Consider the following 19,345-nt stretch of genomic DNA (forward strand, 5'->3'; position numbering starts at 1 on the left):
TCAATGAGGAAAGCCCTTGGATTCACCTCATAGCGCATGCGTCTATATTCATATAAGGCCAAAAGGTGCCATATTAATCATGGGAATCACGGTGTCACCGTAAGTACCAGCCCCTACCAGGGTTCCTCACTACGCGCATGCGTCCCAGCACCAGAACCAAGATCATCTAATAACTACAGTACCAGAACCGAGCTTATAAGATAAAGCACAAGAAGCAAGTTTAGTGCAAAGTTAAATTGCAAAGTCAGGTAACTTTTTGCTGCGTGAAACTTCATAATCTCCCAGTAGGACTTTGACATTGATAAAGATATGCTGTAAATTGCGGTTTCACATAAAAGAATAGACAATGACATTCAGTGATTTACAGGAGACATCTGCTCTAATTGGAGTCGTACTCTTTTTTTTTTTTTTTTTTTTTTTTCTTTTCTTCTCCATCCAACCCAGATCATCATGACTACTGACTAACCGGCCACAAATAGTCTCTGCAGATATTGCCGCCCGGATGTCTTAGCTCTTTTCTTTTGCTCCATACTGTGGCCCTGAATATTAATGAATATAATAGTGCTACACACTATGGCCCCTGAATATAAAAGTGCAGTACACAGTGCCCCTTGCATATAATAGTGCCCCACACTGTGCCTTAAAAGTTCAATAGTCCACACATTGTGGTTCCTGAATATAATAGATCAACACTTTATGCCCCATAAAAATAGGTGTCACAAACTATACCCCCTGGATATAATACTGCCTCACTACTTGCCCCTGAATAATAATATTCCCTAATCTATGCCACCTGAATAAATTAAAAAAAATGCCCCACACTGTGCCATCTGCATAAGTTAATGCATCATCATTGTGCCCCCTAAATAAGTTAATGCCCCACACTATGCCCCTGAATAGAAAAAAAGTCTTCATGCACACGTTGCATAATTTGGTACAGAAAAGCCGCTTTAAAACCACAGGTTATTCCGCAGGTAAAATCTGCACCTATTAGTGTGTTTTGTTTTTTTTAATGTGTGTTTAGGTGTGGTTTTTATAATTTGATGTGGAAATAGGTGTGTTTTTATGTTGCAGATTTTGTTGCTTTTTTTAACTAGTCCGTTACAATTCGAAAGCGGAAACGCGAGATTAAATTTACATGCAGATTTTAAAATACGCACCGCAGGTTAATTTACGAAAATGTGCGTGGCAAATCCACACGTAATACGCATCATGTGCCTTTGGCCCTAATAAGTTTAAGACAAGAGGGTACAAGAGATGACAGAAGGAAGTGATAGAGTATCAAAGAAAGGGGAAGACTATGATAGAGGGGGGCAAGAGGATGACAGGTGGACAGGGGGATACAAGTATCAAAAGAAGGGGGCCAGGAATAAAACTCGAGGAGATATTGGTCCTGAATGAGGACACCCTTCTATTACCTCAAAATTTCCCAATAGGATATTTGAAAATTAATTCCTCTAACCAGACTATCCCTTTTAGGCTATGTTCACACGGAGTATTTTGCAGGAGGAATATCTGCCTCAAAATTCCGTTTGGAAGTTTGAGGCAGATTTTCCTCTCCCTGCACGCCGATTTTCGCTGAGTTTTTCGCCCATTGAGCGCCGCGGGCATAAGACACCGCGAAATAAGCTTTCTCTGCCTCCCATTGAAGTCAATGGGAGGTCAGAGGCGGAAACGCCTGAAGATAGGGCATGTCGCTTCTTTTTCCCGCGAGGCAGTTTTACTGCTCGCGGGAAAAAGACGCCGACGCCTCCCATTGAAATCAATGGGAGGCATTTTCGGGCCGTTTTTGACAAGTTTTGTGGCCCGTTTTCCGCGTCAAAAAACTCGTCAAAATACTCAGTGTGAACATAGCCTAACAGAGGATTTTCACCCAAAACTTAAAAATGGCCGTATATTAGTAAACCAGAAGTAGCCATAGTTTGTGCATGCGTTTAAGAATTTTCAGTCTCCACAGTTTTTACTTATAAAATCAGAAGATAGTGCCTCCAGAGCTGTTCTCTCTGTACCTGTAGAAATTGCAACTATAGTCTGTCATTTTCTTTGGTTTTATTCATTTAATTTAACAGTAGAAGCAGTTACGCAGTAAAAAAAATTTTTAAATGATACGTCCCATAGCAACCAATTACAGTGCAGCTTTCATCTTTGAATGGCACTATAAAAATTAAAATCTGCGCTATGATTAGTTGCTTTGGATGTAAGGACAGTTTTTCTGTTAGACCGTTTCATAAATCTCCCCCATGATTTCAATAGTGCACCCTGAAGCAACTCTACCAGAAACGCTGAATAAATAGCTGAAAATACACTTTGACCCAGCATATGAAAACATTACTGTCTGGCTGAAAAAAATAAGTTAAGTGGGTGTAAACTTTTATATATTTTCAAAATAAACCTGATGAAAGTTATGTTCAAAATGAACATAATCAATATTTAAGGGGGTGCTGCGCTCTAGTGTAGCATCATGAAATTACAAATTACAGTATTAACAGTCTTAGGCCCCATGCACACGACCGTGCTCGTAATTACGAGCATGGCCGGCAACGGGCAGCCGGCCGTTATTCCGAGCCATGCTCCCATTATAAAGTATAGGAGCACGGCCCGTAAAATAAAAAAAATAGAACATGTTCTATCTTTTTCAACGGCACGGGCACCTTCCCGTGAGAAAACGGGAAGGTACCCGTGGCCAACAGAAGTCTATGGGCCCGTTATTTCGGGTCGTAATTACGACCCGTAATAACGGGTGTTTTTACGGTCGTGTGCATGAGGCCTTAATCGCTTACCAAAATTAGCTACACAAATAATTTTTATTTAGCTGTGGTGCAGAAATAATGCAAATGTGCTCATAGTCTAGGACTGTGCGCAAAAAACTAACATTTTCCCCCATCAGAACGAAAAATAAATGACATTGGCAAAACTGGAACAAATTTTTGCAACTTTTCTACTCAATCGTCATATTTGAAAAGTAACTAGAAAAGGGACATGTTGTTTAGGCCAAAAAGGTGTGCGTCTTTTAACAAATTTGTCACAAATCTCGCCAACTAAATGACGTCAGTCTTTGTAAATGTGGGCCATTGTGTGGATCCAAATCCCTATACACATTAGCATTAACTGGCTTGATTGGTTATTGGAAGGAACACCATGGGGGGAATTTATGAACATTTCTATGCCAGTTTTCTGGTGTAGAAAAGTTGCAAACATTGCGACTTTTGTAACGTTTTCCGCCACTTTTCTAAAAAGTGGGCAGAACTTAGTGGAAGGCAGAAACAGTGTAAACAGATGACAGAAACTAGTGTAAATCTACACTAGCTCCTGACTTGCGAAAATGTCACTGACACGGTGGCGCACGGACAGCCAAAGATGCGACAAATTTATTAAGAGGCGTGCGCATCTTAATAAATTTGTTGCATCTTACTCCAGCTTGTTTCCTATTAAGACTGACATATTCATCACCAGTATTAATAAATCCCCCCCCCCCCTGTCTCTGCGATAAGGCAGTTTAGAAGTAACCCGTGAAGGATCAGAACACACAGGACTTTTTTGTTGTCTATAACCATAAAAACACATAGAACGGCTTAGGAACTGTGGATTTTTTTTAGTCAAGACTATTTGCAAAGTTGCTTATATTTATTCCATAAGAAAACATTTCAAACTACTGTTCGACTTTAAGGCCGGGGGCCACACAGCGATTCGCAGGTAAAGATTACAGGGCTGCCGTGATCACGATGTGACTTCAATGATTTCCTGTAGCAAAATAAATTGGTAGAGCTCCTGCAACGGTTGCAAATTTTGAGAGTGGCCGCCACTCATTGTGGCCTTGGCCCAAAAGTACTTCCTGCACGTAATTGTGCCGTCTTTTGTACTTTTGTTGTGATGAAGCCCAATAAAATTGTTTCCGGAAATTAGAAATAATGAATAAATGAGAAATCTTTTACACTAACCTTTTTTTGCTATTGCATATTATAGAAACAGCTCTTGTTATACTAGTAAATAAATAATAGCATACGACATATGTTGCTTTAACCCTTTTGCTTCCAGGAAAATGTTCACATTTTCGACATACACAAATAAATTATAAAATGAAAAATCTCCCCCCATACCCTTGTATTTTCTTAAAGTAAATACCTAACTTATTGTCAAAGTACCAACCAGCACTTTATAGTCATGGGCGCCGTCATACAAATTTGCACCAAAAGTAAAAAATTCATGTATGTGGCTAAAAGTATAATCGAAGTTATAGAACTCCTCTTAAAAATAAAAGTCCAAGATGTGCAGAGTTTATACATGCTACTTATGCCTACATGTCACATTTTTACATACTGTAATCACAGAACAGAATAGACCAGAAATCTGCAATCCAGATGCCGTTAAACATCCGAGTTACGGAGTCGGCAAATGGACTGATTAGGAGGTGGTTAGTTGTTCATCTGGTCACTCTTTTAGTTGGAAAAAAAAAGACACTCCTTTAAAAACGCATATTCTTTCTCATTGGTAAAGGCAGTAATAACGAATAAAAGTTAGGGTTAGGTTATAGAGTTAGAGATGACTTTAACAGGCTATGATCTTTCTTTCTGCTTTCTGCCACACAACTAACCTACAGGGAGACAGAAACCGGAAGTGCTGCACCATGCACATTATTTGTAAGCTAAGATTCTGGGCTTTAATATGATACCAAGGTCTAAGCTCTAACCCTTATATATTCTAGTCATAGCAAGCGTTTAAATTCATAACTTACAGCACTGGAAAAGTTTTAGGCAGTTGTAGAAAAATGCTTCAAAGTAAGAATACTTTCAAAAATAGAAGTGTTAATAGTTTCTTTTTTTATCAATTAACAAAATACAAACTGAACAGAAGAGAAATCTAAAGCAAATCAATATTTGGTGTGACCACACTTTTCCTTCAAAACAGCATCAATTCTTCTAGACTATTCTACACTCGCACAAAATCATGGATTCTGTAGGATTATAGTAAGGTGTATGTTTATACCAAACAGATTATCATCATTTTCATATGTAGGTTGAAACAGTCATTAACTATAGCAGAAACAGTTGTGTAGGAGGCTTAAAGAGGCTCTGTCACCAGATTTTGCAACCCCTATCTCCTATTGCAGCAGATCGGCGCTGCAATGTAGATAAGAGTAACGTTTTGTTTTTTTTAAAAACGAGCATTTTTGGCCAAGTTTTGAGGGCCATATCATCGCTTCTTGGGCTGCCATTTTTCTGCACCCCAGTTCCTATGTTTTTGTTTCAGTTGTACTTTAGAAAGCCTCATTTGCATAAATATAAAAATGGTCATAACTTGGCTAAAAATGCTCGTTTTTAAAAAAAACAAAACGTTACTCTTATCTACATTGCAGCGCCGATCTGCTGCAATAGGAGATAGGGGTTGCAAAATCTGGTGACAGAGCCTCTTTAAAACTGGGTGAGGAACAGCCAAACTCTTCTGCTACAAAGGTGAGGTTGTGGAAGACCGTTTCATGTCACCGATCCACCATGGAAAGACTGAGCATATCAATAAGACACAAGGTAGTTATACTGCATCAGCAAGGTCTCCCCCAGGCAAATATTTCAAAGCAGACTGGGGTTTCAATATGTGCTGTCTAAGCTCTTCTGTAGAAGCACAAAAAAATGGGCAACATTGAGGACCGTAGACTCGGTGATCAGCCAAGGAAACTTAGTGCAGCAGATCAAAGGCACATCTTGCTTATTTGCCTCAAAATCAGAAGATGTCCAGCAGTCCCAGTGGGACCCAGGTATACCCATCTACTGTTTGGAGAAGTCTGGCCAAAAGTGGTCTTCATGGAAGAAAAAGCCATACCTTCGACGTGGAAACAAGTCCAAGCGACTCAACTATGCACAAAAACATAGGAACTGGGGTGCAGACAAATGGCAGCCCAAGAAGCGATGATATGGCCCTCAAAAGAGCCCTGATCTCAACATCATGGAGTCTGTCTGGGACTACATGAAGAGACAAGGATTTGAGGAAACCTACATCCACAGAAGATCTCCAAGATGTTTGGAACAACCTCCCATTCTTGTGCCGTCAAAAACTGTGTGCAAATGTAGCTAGAAGAATTGATGCTGTTTTAAAGGCAAAGGGTGGTCACACCAAATATTGATTTGATTTAGATTTCTCTTCTGTTCATTCACTGTTACTTGATAAAGAAAAACTATTGAGGCTTCTATTTTTTTTTTTTAAAGCATTCTTACTTTGCAGCATTTTTCAACAACTGCCTAAAACTTTTGGACAGTACTGTACGTTCTTGTCTGTGAAAGACAAACAAAAAACCGCACACACATTAAATCCTACACCAAACGGCAGTAAAAAGTGCTATTCCAGTCTCCATCCCTACACATATGTATTACATGTTATACAGCCCTAATGATGTTTATGTACAATAAATGTGATGCATACCTCCCAACTTTGAAGATGTGGAAAGAGGGACATCTCATGCGGCATGCGCACTAAAGCAATTTTTAAGCCACGCCTTTAACTCAGCCAGATCCCCGCCATACACCACCACTTCCACCCAGTCTCGTGGTCACACCATCTTATGCATGAAAACTGCTTTGTTTCCATCTGATAGATAATAAATGTCTGATAGGTGCGGGTTCCAGTGGGAGAAAGGGGGTCCCCGTTGCGCCTAGTGTGCTGCTCAGCTGTTTTTGTAACTTCCATTGTGAATGGCGAGAGTCACGCTCATGCTCTTTTACCTCTCCATACATTCTCTCAGTCTGGATCCGGCGTACACCTCGCCAAGCGGGATGGGATCAGGGAACCCACTTATGTGGATATTCCATAATTGTCTAAGATGGGAATAAGGCATGCTGGGAGTTATAGTTTCCCAATAGATCATGGAGGGCCATACATTTAAATGATATAAATCATGGGCAGAGCAAGGTACACTACAGGACAGGAAGTATTTTTAAACCTAGTCCAGTTTTATACCGGTGAGATTGGGAATACTGGTTGTGATTCCTGGTCCTGCCCTCCACACTGCATTAACTGGTGTAGGTGTAGTGGGAGCAGGAGGAAGAAGAAGTTGGGGAGCTCCTTACCAAGTAGTGGCAACTCCTGGCCTGGCCTTCTAATTGAGTTAATCCCTGCAAATTAGCACACAGTTGTGACCAAGTGCCATGACAGGGTGTCACCTATCAGGATATGCACAGACCTCTCAGGACAGCGGGACGGTGCCAGAGATCAGGGAATGTCCTGCTGGATCTCACACAGTTGGGAGACATGTCTAATATCTATGGGGCCTTCTCTTCCCTGGGGAGATAGACAAATATGGCAGGTTGAATTATCTTGTACAGGGTTATTGTTTCCCCTAGATCAACAGTTCTTGATGTGACTGGCTCATCACCCCTTGCCCCTATGGACTTAATTAACTTATTTGTTTGGGCCAAAGTAACCCAAGGCATATAGGACATTATAATTGTTGAAGAGAGATTTTCCAGCCAACAAAAATTCCTTGTTTACTTTCATCAGTAGCTTTTTTTTTTTTGCCTAGAAGTCGTGTGATTTCTTCATGAAGGCAAAAATAAAGCTAGACATTAAATTTACTTTAAAAAAAATATATCTGAGATTTGCATAAAAAAATTGCGTGCAGGGCTACTGAGAATTTCAAGATTTTGAGGCATTACCATTAATGCTTTTTACTGGCATATTAGTAAAGTGGCTTTGGAGCTTTAAGTTACATTTAAGTTCACAGTAATCATCTCATGTTATATTTGTCCATGCTTGGCTGCATTTACACCACACACAAGATGCACAAATGCCGTTTTCCAGCAGCTAAATGGCAGTCAATTGTATTTAAAGAGGCTCTGTCACCAGATTTTGCAACCCCTATCTGCTATTGCAGCAGATAGGCGCTGCAATGTAGATTACAGTAACGTTTTTATTTTTAAAAAACGAGCATTTTTGGCCAAGTTATGACCATTTTTGTAGTTATGCAAATGAGGCTTGCAAAAGTCCAACTGGGCGTGTTTAAAAGTAAAAGTCCAAGTGGGCGTGTATTATGTGCGTACATCGGGGCGTTTTTAATAGTTTTACTAGCTGGGCGTTCTGATGAGAAGTATCATCCACTTCTCTTCACAACGCCCAGCTTCTGGCAGTGCAGATCTGTGACGTCACTCACAGGTCCTGCATCGTGTCGGACACATCGGCACCAGAGGCTTCAGTTGATTCTGCAGCAGCATCGGCGTTAGCAGGTAAGTCGATGTAGCTACTTACCTGCAAACGCTGATGCTGCTGCAGAATCAACTGTAGCCTCTGGTGCCGATGTGTCCTCGCTCGTCCGACACGATGCAGGACCTGTGAGTGACGACACAGCGTGATCTCTCGAGAACACGGCTGTGTCTGCACTGCCAGAAGCTGGGCGTTCTGAAGAGAAGTGGATGATACTTCTCATCAGAACGCCCAGCTAGTAAAAGTATTAAAAACGCCCCGATGTACGCACATAATACACGCCCACTTGGACTTTTACTTTTAAACACGCCCACTTGGACTTTTGCAAGCCTCATTTGCATAACTACAAAAATGGTCATAACTTGGCCAAAAATGCTCGTTTTTTAAAAATAAAAACGTTACTGTAATCTACATTGCAGCGCCTATCTGCTGCAATAGCAGATAGGGGTTGCAAAATCTGGTGACAGAGCCTCTTTAAATGTTGGCACCACTTGGGTTTTGTTTGTCCTGAAAATTCTGGCATCTGATGTCCCTGAATCAGATCAATATGACGGAACCGTTGTGTCCTTGTGTCCAAGCATCCCCTGAAGGCTGATAAATCACTCATGCGATGACCATTGATTGGCAGTGAATGCTGGAAAATAACCATTCCGTGTTTACTAAGCGGTCTTGTCAGGGCTGAGGATGGCATGCTAGAGCGTGGTTCCTGCAACCGAGCCATATTTGCTTCCCCTTTCACTTTCCTGTTATCTTCTAAGTCTGTTCCTACCAGATCCACAGTCAAAGGCCCATAATCCTTATACTACAGGATCCTATTGGAAATTGATATATTTTTATGTTTGTCATCTTTAATGTTATCATCTACTGTGTTCGTCTTCAGTCAGCTTTTTTTTTTTTCATTTAGGGTTTTTATTCATCTTTTTTTTTTGGTTGTTCCTTAACTTGGGGGCCATCATGAGGGAGGGAGACGAAGAATTGCCTTTTGTGGGAGCACTTGGACAGGCTCTGTGCACAAGTCCTTTGGGTCTGATATTGCCTGAAATTTTCCCTTCTGAGCCTGGCCCTGTGAAGATGCAGCTTGTAAATCCTCTCATCGCACCTGGCGTAAGTACAGTCCTGTGCTGTAAACGACACAAGTTACCATATTTATTTAGAGGAGGATAATGCGACTCGTGACTGATAGCTGATGTAGGAGTAGAACCAAACGTGAGTTTTAGAGGATCTTCTAGATAGACCATTGATTGTGGATTCAGGGATTTTGATTGCCGTATTGGAGTTAGGAAGGTCAACACCTTAAGATAATAAGTTGATCTTCCCAACCCTGCAAACTATGTTACTTTGTTACCACATCTGCAACATCTCTTCTTCGAAAGAAGTTGTTTGTAAAATTCTAGCATTTACGGCTTCCATATTTACAGGATCCATGACAGATATGATGGATCCATTATGATTGGTAGGACGTATTCGTCATGATCTGGTAACAACCCACCCCTTCCATTAACTTATAATGGGTCCATTAAGTTTCCTTCTTTTTGTTTGTTTACTGGATAGTATAGTGCAGCATGCTATTCTATTCTGCCAAAAAGCAAAGGAAACCTGACGCAAGAGAACTTACGCAAGTGTGCACAGAGCCTTACGTGTTCATATATATAATCTTTATCTTAACAACAATTGAATACTGCGTGTACAGCTGGGATATTTATTTTTCATAATGGGTTATATTTTCTGTTTGTTTGTTTTATTACATAGGTTTTCTTTATGAACATAACCCCTTTTTAAAATAATACCCTAGTAGGGCAGATAGACTGTGGTTATCACCCTGAGACAATCCCTTTAACCATTGTTTATATATTTGTATAACTGATGTATTGCTGCTAATGCTGTGGTCTATACTAAAAATAGGATGTGTGTATGGCATCAGTGGAAAGTAGTTAGTGATATTATGTACAGGACAGTGGAACTATACTGACAATAGGTGCTAAATTATCAGTAAAGAGCAATCATTTGGACTCAAACTGCCCATTAGATCAATTTTCTACCCAATCATATCAGTAAAGTTTCAAGTGGTTCTTTTCTATTTAGGCTTAGGGTATGTTCACATGGAGTTTTTTGACGTGGAAACTGGCCCTGAAAATGCCTCCCATTGATTTCAATGGAAGGCGGAGGCGTCTTTCCCGCGAGCGGTAAAACCGTCTTGCGGGAGAAAGAAGGGACATGCCCTATATTCGGGCGTTCACGCCTCTGACCTCCCATTGACATCAATGGGAGGCAGAGAAAGCGTATTTCGCTGCATTTTATGCCCGCGGTGAAAACGCCGCGAAAATCGGCGTGCAGGGAGAGGAAAATCTGCCTCAAACTTCCAAACGGAATTTTGAGGCAGATATTCCTCCCCCAAAATACTCCGTGTGAACATAGCCTAAGGGGGTTTTACATGAGCAGATTTTCTCCCGGTAAACCAGCACTGATTGACAGCATGTCAATCGGCGCTTGTTTGCTCTATTCAAACGGAGCAATGATCCAAATGTATTAGGATAAGCGCTCGGTAATACGATAGTTCGTACACACACATTCTGCATCTTGCCAGCAGCACATCGTCTGTTTATACAGAGAGTTGTCGGCAATCGACCATTTTTTGGCCACATAAACTTACTCAGGGCAATGGTGAAGAGATTGTTTATAACGTACCATATTCGCATTGTAAGATTGTAATATGACATGTTAACATTTTCTGTCATAAAACTAGGCAAATTGGGGTGAAAGCTGTTTTTTTCAGACATTATTATCAATGTCTATATCCTCATAATTTTAGACTATGATTGGTGTTTTATTTAAATGTTATCAAAAAATGCATTGTGTAAACCCTTTTTCCAGAATTGTTCACAATTATCCCAAAATTCAGATTGTTGGGCGCACAATAGATTAATGTTGTCTGTACTTGCTGGTTTTGATGGAAACCGTTGACAATCTAATCTAAGACCCCCAACGTCTGCCATCGGAGGAAGGACATGTTCGGTTTTAAAATACCTGATTGTTTGTTCCCCAAAGAATAATTGTTGCCAGAGGTGACTGCGGCTTATCTCCCTCTACTTACAGAGATAAATTAAATATTCTGTTCGGAGTATTGAGTTAAGCTATTTCACTTACTGTGTTTGTCTCGTGTTTTTTTACGTGAAAATAGGTTTTGCACCATCAGGTCAAATGGCAGTCCTGCATCGGCATGCAGAGGAAGCTGCTAAATTACGTGGACTTGACAGGAAGAACCCCTAATAAATAATAATGAGTCAATGGCATTTACATATTGTTAAAAAAAAAAACAGATTATCGATGGCAGATGCTCTTTAAAGGGAATGTGTAGTGAATTAAGATTTAGTTTTTTTTAATAAGTTACTTATTTTTATTATATTCTTTTTGTTTTTTTGGTGTATTTTTTTTTCTTCCACAAAGTGGGAAGTTATTAAAAATTAAATAATAATTTGACATGTTTTCCTATGTTAGCCACCAGAGGGAGCACTTCCCAGAATTACAGCAAGGTGAATCAGGAAAAGCAACCTGACTATTTTTGGCTCTTCCCAGCCTCATAATACCAGCCTCTGGCCGCCCCAGTGCCCGGCCATCACTCCAGATTGTCGGGTACTGGATTGAACCTGGCTCTTCCCGATACCCCTTGTGGCGGTGGGTGCCACGTTAATAATGGGGGGGTTAGTCCTAGCTTTTTTACTGGCGAACACTAAGCCCGGCCTTAGTAATGGATGCTGTCAAACAGACAACTGCCATTACTAAGGCGCAAATAAAGTATTAAAAAAAACACTGAAGCATAAGAAAATATTTTAATTGAAATAAAAACTCCCCCACAAGACGTTAACCATTTTATTTAAACAAAAAACGTAGATCATTGCAGTAGTCCACCGAATCTACGACGTAGTCCAATGATCCAGCGGAACCTGCAAAACAAAAAATAAAGTTAGTAATATGAAAAATAAAAAAATCTCGTGCAGCAGACTTCTGTCTTCTCCCCTGCACTGCAATAGAAACTAGACGTCAATGAACTGTAGTTTCTATTGTGGCGCATGGGACCTAGAGATGCGTCAGAAATATTAATAGTTGTTAAGAATTCTGGCACATCATGGCGCTCCCCCCCCCCCCCACAAACCTCCACCACACATGCATCCGCTTCGCAAACCCCACGCACCTCATCCCACACACCACCACACAAACAACCTCCCCCACACATGCAACCTAACACACAACCCCCCACCCCCTCAACCACCCCGCATGCACCCTTCCCACACACACGCACACACACAACCCTCCACACGCACACACAAACCCCCATACGCACACAAACCTTACTTGCTGCGCTGCCGTTCTTCAACTAAATGGTGCCGGCTTTCCCGCTGCAAACCAGCTTGTATACTGGTCGCTGTGAAGTGCGCATGCCACCGAGCATGCGCATTTCATTCAGAACGGCAGAAGCATAAGAGATAAGGTCGGCTCCCGACCCTACCCTCCTATGCCTGGTAGCTGCCACATTGCTTTTGTGTATGTGTCGTGAAGAGACACATACACATATGCAATAAAAAATGCCAGCCCCATAAATATAAAAAAAGTGTCACTAAATATGTGGGTGTGTATTGCCTGTAGGCTGTATTTACCCTTTCCCTGCTGTCTTTCTCATACCTAAATAAAAAAGGGGAAGTATATAATGATGAACCCAGTTCATTTCCTGCAGTCAAGTTTTTTACAATAGTTCCCCTCTTAGCTGATTTTCTTCCTTGGATCAGCAGTATTTGTTAACATCCTCTGACACCATCGCAGCTTCTCTCTTTGCTGTAGTAATTTGTCATAATCTGTGAATAGGACATGAGACAGAAGCTCAATCAGGTACCAGTGTTATCCTGTATGTTCATATATATGATCATGAGATATATATATATAATGTGTGTGTACACTATGGTATAAGTAAACTATTATGATTATATATTCATTTGTGACTTCACTATAGATCCACAACTAGCTTTTGATTTGTGATTATCCCATTTACATTCTGATTTCTGTCTTCTTGTAAATTTCAGCAGCCGGACAAGGGGGATTTGAGTAGCCTGACTCTCCCCCCAAGTACACTTCATGGCGGTTCAGAGGGGAACATCAACTTGGAAGTCCCTGAAGCGGCACCTGATCCACAGCGCACTAAAGCCGCTATGGATCATTTACATCAAAAGATCCTCAAGATAACGGAACAGATTAAGATTGAGCAGGAGGCACGGGATGACAACGTTGCAGAGTATTTAAAGTTGGCAAATAATGCAGACCGACAACAAGCTTCTCGCATTAAACAGGTATTTATTGTCCTGGGAAAATGATTTGTCTAAAATGGGCATGCTAAGGGCAGTCTCCGGAAGGATAAATCCAGCCTTGCCGTAACAAGACACCAATGTTCTCTCAATTGTTATGTAATTTGAAAAAAATAAAATTAGATCTAAATGAAATGACTATAAATGAAAATATTTTGCACATTGCACATATGCAATTTTACACCTTTACATATGAGTTGCATGAACAGTAATGTCCTTATATATATTGTTATTAGCAGAATTGCTCCTGTTGAGTGATATATTGATATTTTACCGTAGTTTGTTCGCCATAAACATTTTGCAAAAGTCTCCATGTACATTTATTTTTTACAAAAATATACTTGAAGTGGCAGTAAGAGATAAATAAAAGCCTGGTTTAAGTCTTACCAAGCCTATGTGCACATTCTCTACCTTCAGGTCAATAGCAACTCAGCCAATCGTAAGCTTAGTAATCGGTGACAGACTAGTTGCATTCTAACTAACAACCACGTTTAATCCTTTTGCTGCCAGAACATTTTTCACACTTTTGAACAAACATAAATAAAACGTAAAAATAAAATAATCTAGTTATACTCCCATACCTATAGATTTCCTGAAACTAGACACCAGGCACATTGAACTTAAAACTCGTAGCATTTATGCAATTTTGCATCAAAATGTAATGTTTGCAAATAAATTCATAAAAATGTATCTCTGTAGCTAAAAGTCTGACCCAAGCAGAACCTGAGACACACAATGCCTCCTAAAAGTTCCAGATGTGCAGAGCTCATACATACCACTCGTGCCTAAGGGCAGGATCACACACACACAGATTAGATGCAGTTGTTGGCTTCGTTTTTTTGAGCCAAAGCCAGAAGTGGATCCAAAAGTGCGTGCGTGCGTGCGCGCGCGTGTATCAGCCTATGAACAAACTTTGCGTTTTCATCGCCTGATCGCTGCCATGTTTACACTGGCCAATGATTGGGAACAAGCGCTCGTTCGCCTGATCATGACTGCTTAGCTTCTCACCCCTGTAGTAGGAAATTAAATGACGCCACCCCCACATATGTGACAATGACTGATTGGTACTCTCTGATCGGTAAGCACTCTCTAATTTGTACGTGGGGCAATAACCTTATTAAGAGGTCAAGACCCTGGAGTCACTGGAAGGCTGTACAGGTGGAGAGATGACAGTGACATGCGGTGGTGTTTCATCTTCCCTGCTCCCTCTCTAGTTACGGCAAGCGTTTAAAGTCATGACATATTGCATACATTTTTGGCAGTGAAATGCTAAAGGACTTGTTGTTATGGAGTGTATTCCTAGCAATTAATTTCCCAGACATGACAAATTGACATTGTGCTGCCATTAGAGAAGGAAAGCATCTTGGAGAGCCTCTTTAATGCTAGGACTTCACTGCGACACTGCATTGTGTGCAAGATTCCGTAATGTTGTGGGATTACCATGACTTGTGCTGCAACCTCATTGTTTTTCATTGGGAAAATAATTTCCAATCCACCGCGCAAACTTCGCAAAAATCCAACCCAGGTCTCATTTGATTAGTCTGCTCAAGAGTGTACCTATCCTAAACAATACTAAGTAACTCATTTTCTCAGCGTGCTAGCAATATCTACACATAAGCTGTTGTTTTTTTTAAAATTAATTTAAATAAAAAAATTAAACATTTTTGTGTTTTGCGTGATCTTAATATGTCAACCCTTTTAACCCATGTTGGCAATATTTGGCCCTGATTACACTTTGTTTAGCCATGTCTGTACTTTAGGAACGCCCTTGCAACTATAAATAACATTATTTTAAGCAATTAGACATTATATTCAGCAAAGCTGCCCATTCTCAGGATCAGTTGCGGTCAGATTCCGGTTATCCAGTGAATATGCAATAAATGTAATTCCCTGAAAAAGTTCTTTTTAAATCTTCCGTTTTTTTTATCGTGTTACTATGTTTTCCTGTAGTGTTTGATTCACATTTTTTGTACTCCTTATTCCCCCATAGGTTTTTGAGAAAAAGAACCAGAAATCTGCACAGACCATTGCTCAGTTGCACAAGAAGTTAGAACATTATCACAAGAAACTAAAGGAGATTGAACAAAATGGCATATCACGACAGCCAAAGCATGTATTGCGGGACATGCAGCAAGGTCTAAAAGATGTAGGAGCAAATGTGCGAGCTGGCATTAGTGGCTTCAGTGGAGGAGTAGTAGAAGGTGTCAAGGGAGGCCTTTCTGGACTATCTCAGGTCACCCATACAGCTGTAGTGTCAAAGCCTCGAGAGTTTGCTAGTCTTATCCGAAACAAATTTGGAAGTGCTGACAATATCCCACACCTAAAAGATGGTATGGAAGAAGATGGGGAGGGTCAGGGGGGCTCAAGGGCGCTGAGTGGCAGTGCAACTTTGGCACCAAGTCCCAAATACGGGAGTGATGATGAATGTTCTAGTGCTACTTCTGGGTCAGCTGGTGCAGGAAGTAACTCTGGGGCTGGGCCTGCAGGACCTGGCAGCCCAAGGTCAAACACTCTAGAGGGACATCATCATAGTCACCATGGAGGCTTTGATGCTATTCTAGAGGAATTATGTGAAATCAAAGAAGGGCAGAGCCACCTTGAAGATTCAATGGAAGACTTGAAATCACAGCTACAGCGAGATTATAGCTATATGACACAATGTCTTCAAGAGGAGCGTTACAGGTTAGTACTGCAGAATTGGATGTAGGAACAAAGGAAGTTTGTGGTTTATTAATAAAAAATATTGATATAGCATGATAATGCTTTACAGTAGATAGATATAAAACAGACAAGGTTGCTAAAATTGCTTATAATTAAACTACAGGAATGTAGGTATTTAAACATTCACATGTTACCTTCTGAACATCTTTCTTTCTAAAAGTTAAAACTTAAAGTATCATTTTTTCTTGGTGTGGTATCTATAATCTCTCTTTAGTAACATAGATCACAATGTACTTCTGTACAAAAACGGGTTGTCTATCTATGCTAGCTAGCCACAGAGATGGCCTGGAATGGAGGAGAAACAAGCAAGGCAAGCTCCAAGTTTATTTTCAGCACAGTGTTCTCTGTTCTTTATTGTTGTGTATTAAAACCGCCCAGGAGGACGTACAGTCTGAGCCCAAATTGCAATTTTTTTTATATGTTTATTTTATGGGAGTGTATAACACATACAACTAACAAAAACACACTGCTCACATGTTCATAACAAAACCTAAGTCCAATATATAGATGTCATAATACATCTTGTTCCACTTAATATATGATAATGACTTTAAGGGGTTTTCCCATCAGGGACATTTATGACATATCCACAATAAGGATATTAATTGACAAAGGCTACATCAGAATTCCTGTGGCTAATCCACATTCTTCTGATGCCTTTAACCCCTTTCCTCTTTAGCCACTTTTGACCTTCCTGACAGAGCCTCATTTTTCAAATCTGACATGTTTCACTTTATGTGGTAATAACGTTGAAATGCTTTCACCTGTTTTCTCGTGACACATTGGACTTTAAGATAGTGGTAAAATTTGGTCGATACATTCAGTATTTAATTGTGAAAAACACGAAAATATAGTGAAAAATTGCAAAAATTAGCATTTTTCTCAATTTAAATGTATCTGCTTGTAAGACAGGCAGTAATACCACACAAAATTGTTGCTAATTAACATCCCCCATATGTCTACTTTAGATTGGCATCGTTTTTTGAACATCCTTTTATTTTTCTATGACCTCACAAGGCTTAGAACTTTAGCAGCAATTTCTCACATTTTCAAGAAAATTTCAAAAGGCTATTTTTACAGGGGCCAGTTCAGTTGTGAAGTGGTTTTGAGGGCCTTATATATTAGAAACCCCCCAAAAGTCACCCCATTTTAAAAACTTCACCCCTCAAAGTATTCAAAACAGCATTTAGAAAATGTCTTAACCCTTTACACATTTCACAGGAATTAAAGCAAAGTAGAGGTGAAATTTACAAATTTCATATTTTTTTGCAGAAATAAATTTTTAATACAATTTTTTTTATAACACAGAAGGTTTTACCAGAGAAATGCAACTCAATATTTGTTGCCCAGTTTCTGCAGTTTTAGGAAATATCCCACATGTGGCCGTAGCGTGCTACTGGACTGACGCACCGGCCTCAGAAGCAAAGGAGCACCTAGTGGATTTTGGGGCCTTATTTTTGTTAGAATATATTTTAGGCACCATGTCAGGTTTGAAGGGCTCTTGCGGTGCCAAAACAGTGAAAATCCCCCAAAAGTGACCCCATCTGGGAAACTAGACACCTCAAGGAAATTATCTAGTGGTGTAGTGAGCATTTTGACCGCACAGGTTTTTTACAGAAATTATTGGAAGTAGGCCGTGAAAATTAAAATCAACATTTCTTCAAAGAAAATGTAGGTTTAGCGATTTTTTTTTCTCATTTCCACAAGGACTAAAGGAGAAAAAGCATCGCAAAATTTGTAAAGCAATTTCTCCCGAGTAAAACACTACCCCACATGTGGTAATAAATGGATATTTGGACACACGGCAGGGCTTAGAAGGGAAAGAGCGCCGTTTGGCTTTTGGAGCTCAAATTTAGCAGGAATGGTTTGAGAGGCGATGTCACATTTACAAAGCCCCTGAGGGGACAAAACAGTGGAAACCCCCCACAAGTGACCCCATTTCGGAAACTACACCCATTGAGGAAATTATCTAGGGGTATAGTGAGCGTTTTGACCCCACAGGTTTTTTGCATAAATTATTGGAAGTAGGCTGTGAAAATGATAATCTAAATTTTTTTAAAGAAAATGTAGGTTTAGCTAATTTATTCTCATTTCCACAAGGACTGAAGGAGAAAAAGCACCGTAAAATTTGTAAAGCAATTTCTCCCGAGTAAAACAATACCCCACATGTGGTAATAAACGGTTGTTTGGACACACGGCAGGGCTTAGAAGGGAAAGAGCGCCATTTGGCTTTTGGAGTCCACATTTAGCAGGAATGGTTTGCGGAGGCCATGTCACATTTACGAAGCCCCTGAGGGGACAAAACAGTGGAAACCCCCCACAAGTGACCCCATTTTGGAGACTACACCCATTGAGGAAATTATCTAGGGGTATAGTGAGCGATTTGACCCCACAGTTTTTTTGCAGAAAATATTGGATGTAGGCCCTGAAAATAATAATCTACATTTTTTCAAAAAAAATCTAGGTTTAGCTAATTTTTTCTCATTTCCAGAAGGACTGAAGGAGAAAAAGCACCACAAAATTTGTAAAGCAATTTCTCCCGAGTAAAACAATACCCCACATGTGGTAATAAACGGCTGTTTGGACACACGGCAGGGCTTAGAAGGGAAACAGCACTATTTGGCTTTTTGAGATCACATTTAGCAGGAATAGTTTGCGGAGGCCATGTCACATTTGCAAAGGGGACAAAACAATGAAAACGCCCAAAAAGGGACTCCATTTAGGAAACTACACCTCTTGAGGAATTCATCTAGGGGTGTAGTAAGCATTTTGACCCCACAGACGTTTCATAGAATTTATTAGAATTAGGCAGTGAAAATAAAAACAGTCCTTTTTCTTCAATAAGACGTAGCTTTAGCGCAATTTTTTTCATTTTCTCAACAAATAAAGGAAAAAAAGAACCCAAAATTTGTAAAGCAATTTCTCCCGAATACGGCAATACCCCATATGTGGTCATAAACTGCTGTTTGGGCAAACGGCAGGGCTCAGAAGGAAAGGACCGCCATTTGGAGTGCAGATGTTGCTGGATTGGTTTCTGGGCGCCTGTGGGCCCAAAACAGTGGAAACCCCCCAGAAGTGACCCCATTTTG

The 19,345-nt window shown here is 40.3% G+C and overlaps 1 protein-coding gene across 3 annotated transcripts in view; it reads left to right on the plus strand.

Annotated features, from left to right (window-relative positions):
* Positions 1-19,345, plus strand: part of TMCC2 (transmembrane and coiled-coil domain family 2) — a 66,300-nt gene that overhangs the window by 33,306 nt on the left and 13,649 nt on the right. Inside the window, exons 2-4 of one of the 3 annotated variants that reach the window (XM_075853785.1) lie at positions 9,089-9,288; positions 13,257-13,520; positions 15,526-16,217. In XM_075853785.1, coding sequence (XP_075709900.1) covers positions 9,139-9,288; positions 13,257-13,520; positions 15,526-16,217 — 1,106 coding nt within the window. In that variant the 5' untranslated portion in view covers positions 9,089-9,138. The remainder of the gene's footprint in view (positions 1-9,088; positions 9,289-13,256; positions 13,521-15,525; positions 16,218-19,345) is intronic. The other 2 variants (XM_075853782.1, XM_075853784.1) reach the window with 2 other exon arrangements.

This window comes from Rhinoderma darwinii, chromosome 2 (genome assembly GCF_050947455.1).
Source record: "Rhinoderma darwinii isolate aRhiDar2 chromosome 2, aRhiDar2.hap1, whole genome shotgun sequence".
Classification (NCBI taxonomy): domain Eukaryota; kingdom Metazoa; phylum Chordata; class Amphibia; order Anura; family Rhinodermatidae; genus Rhinoderma; species Rhinoderma darwinii.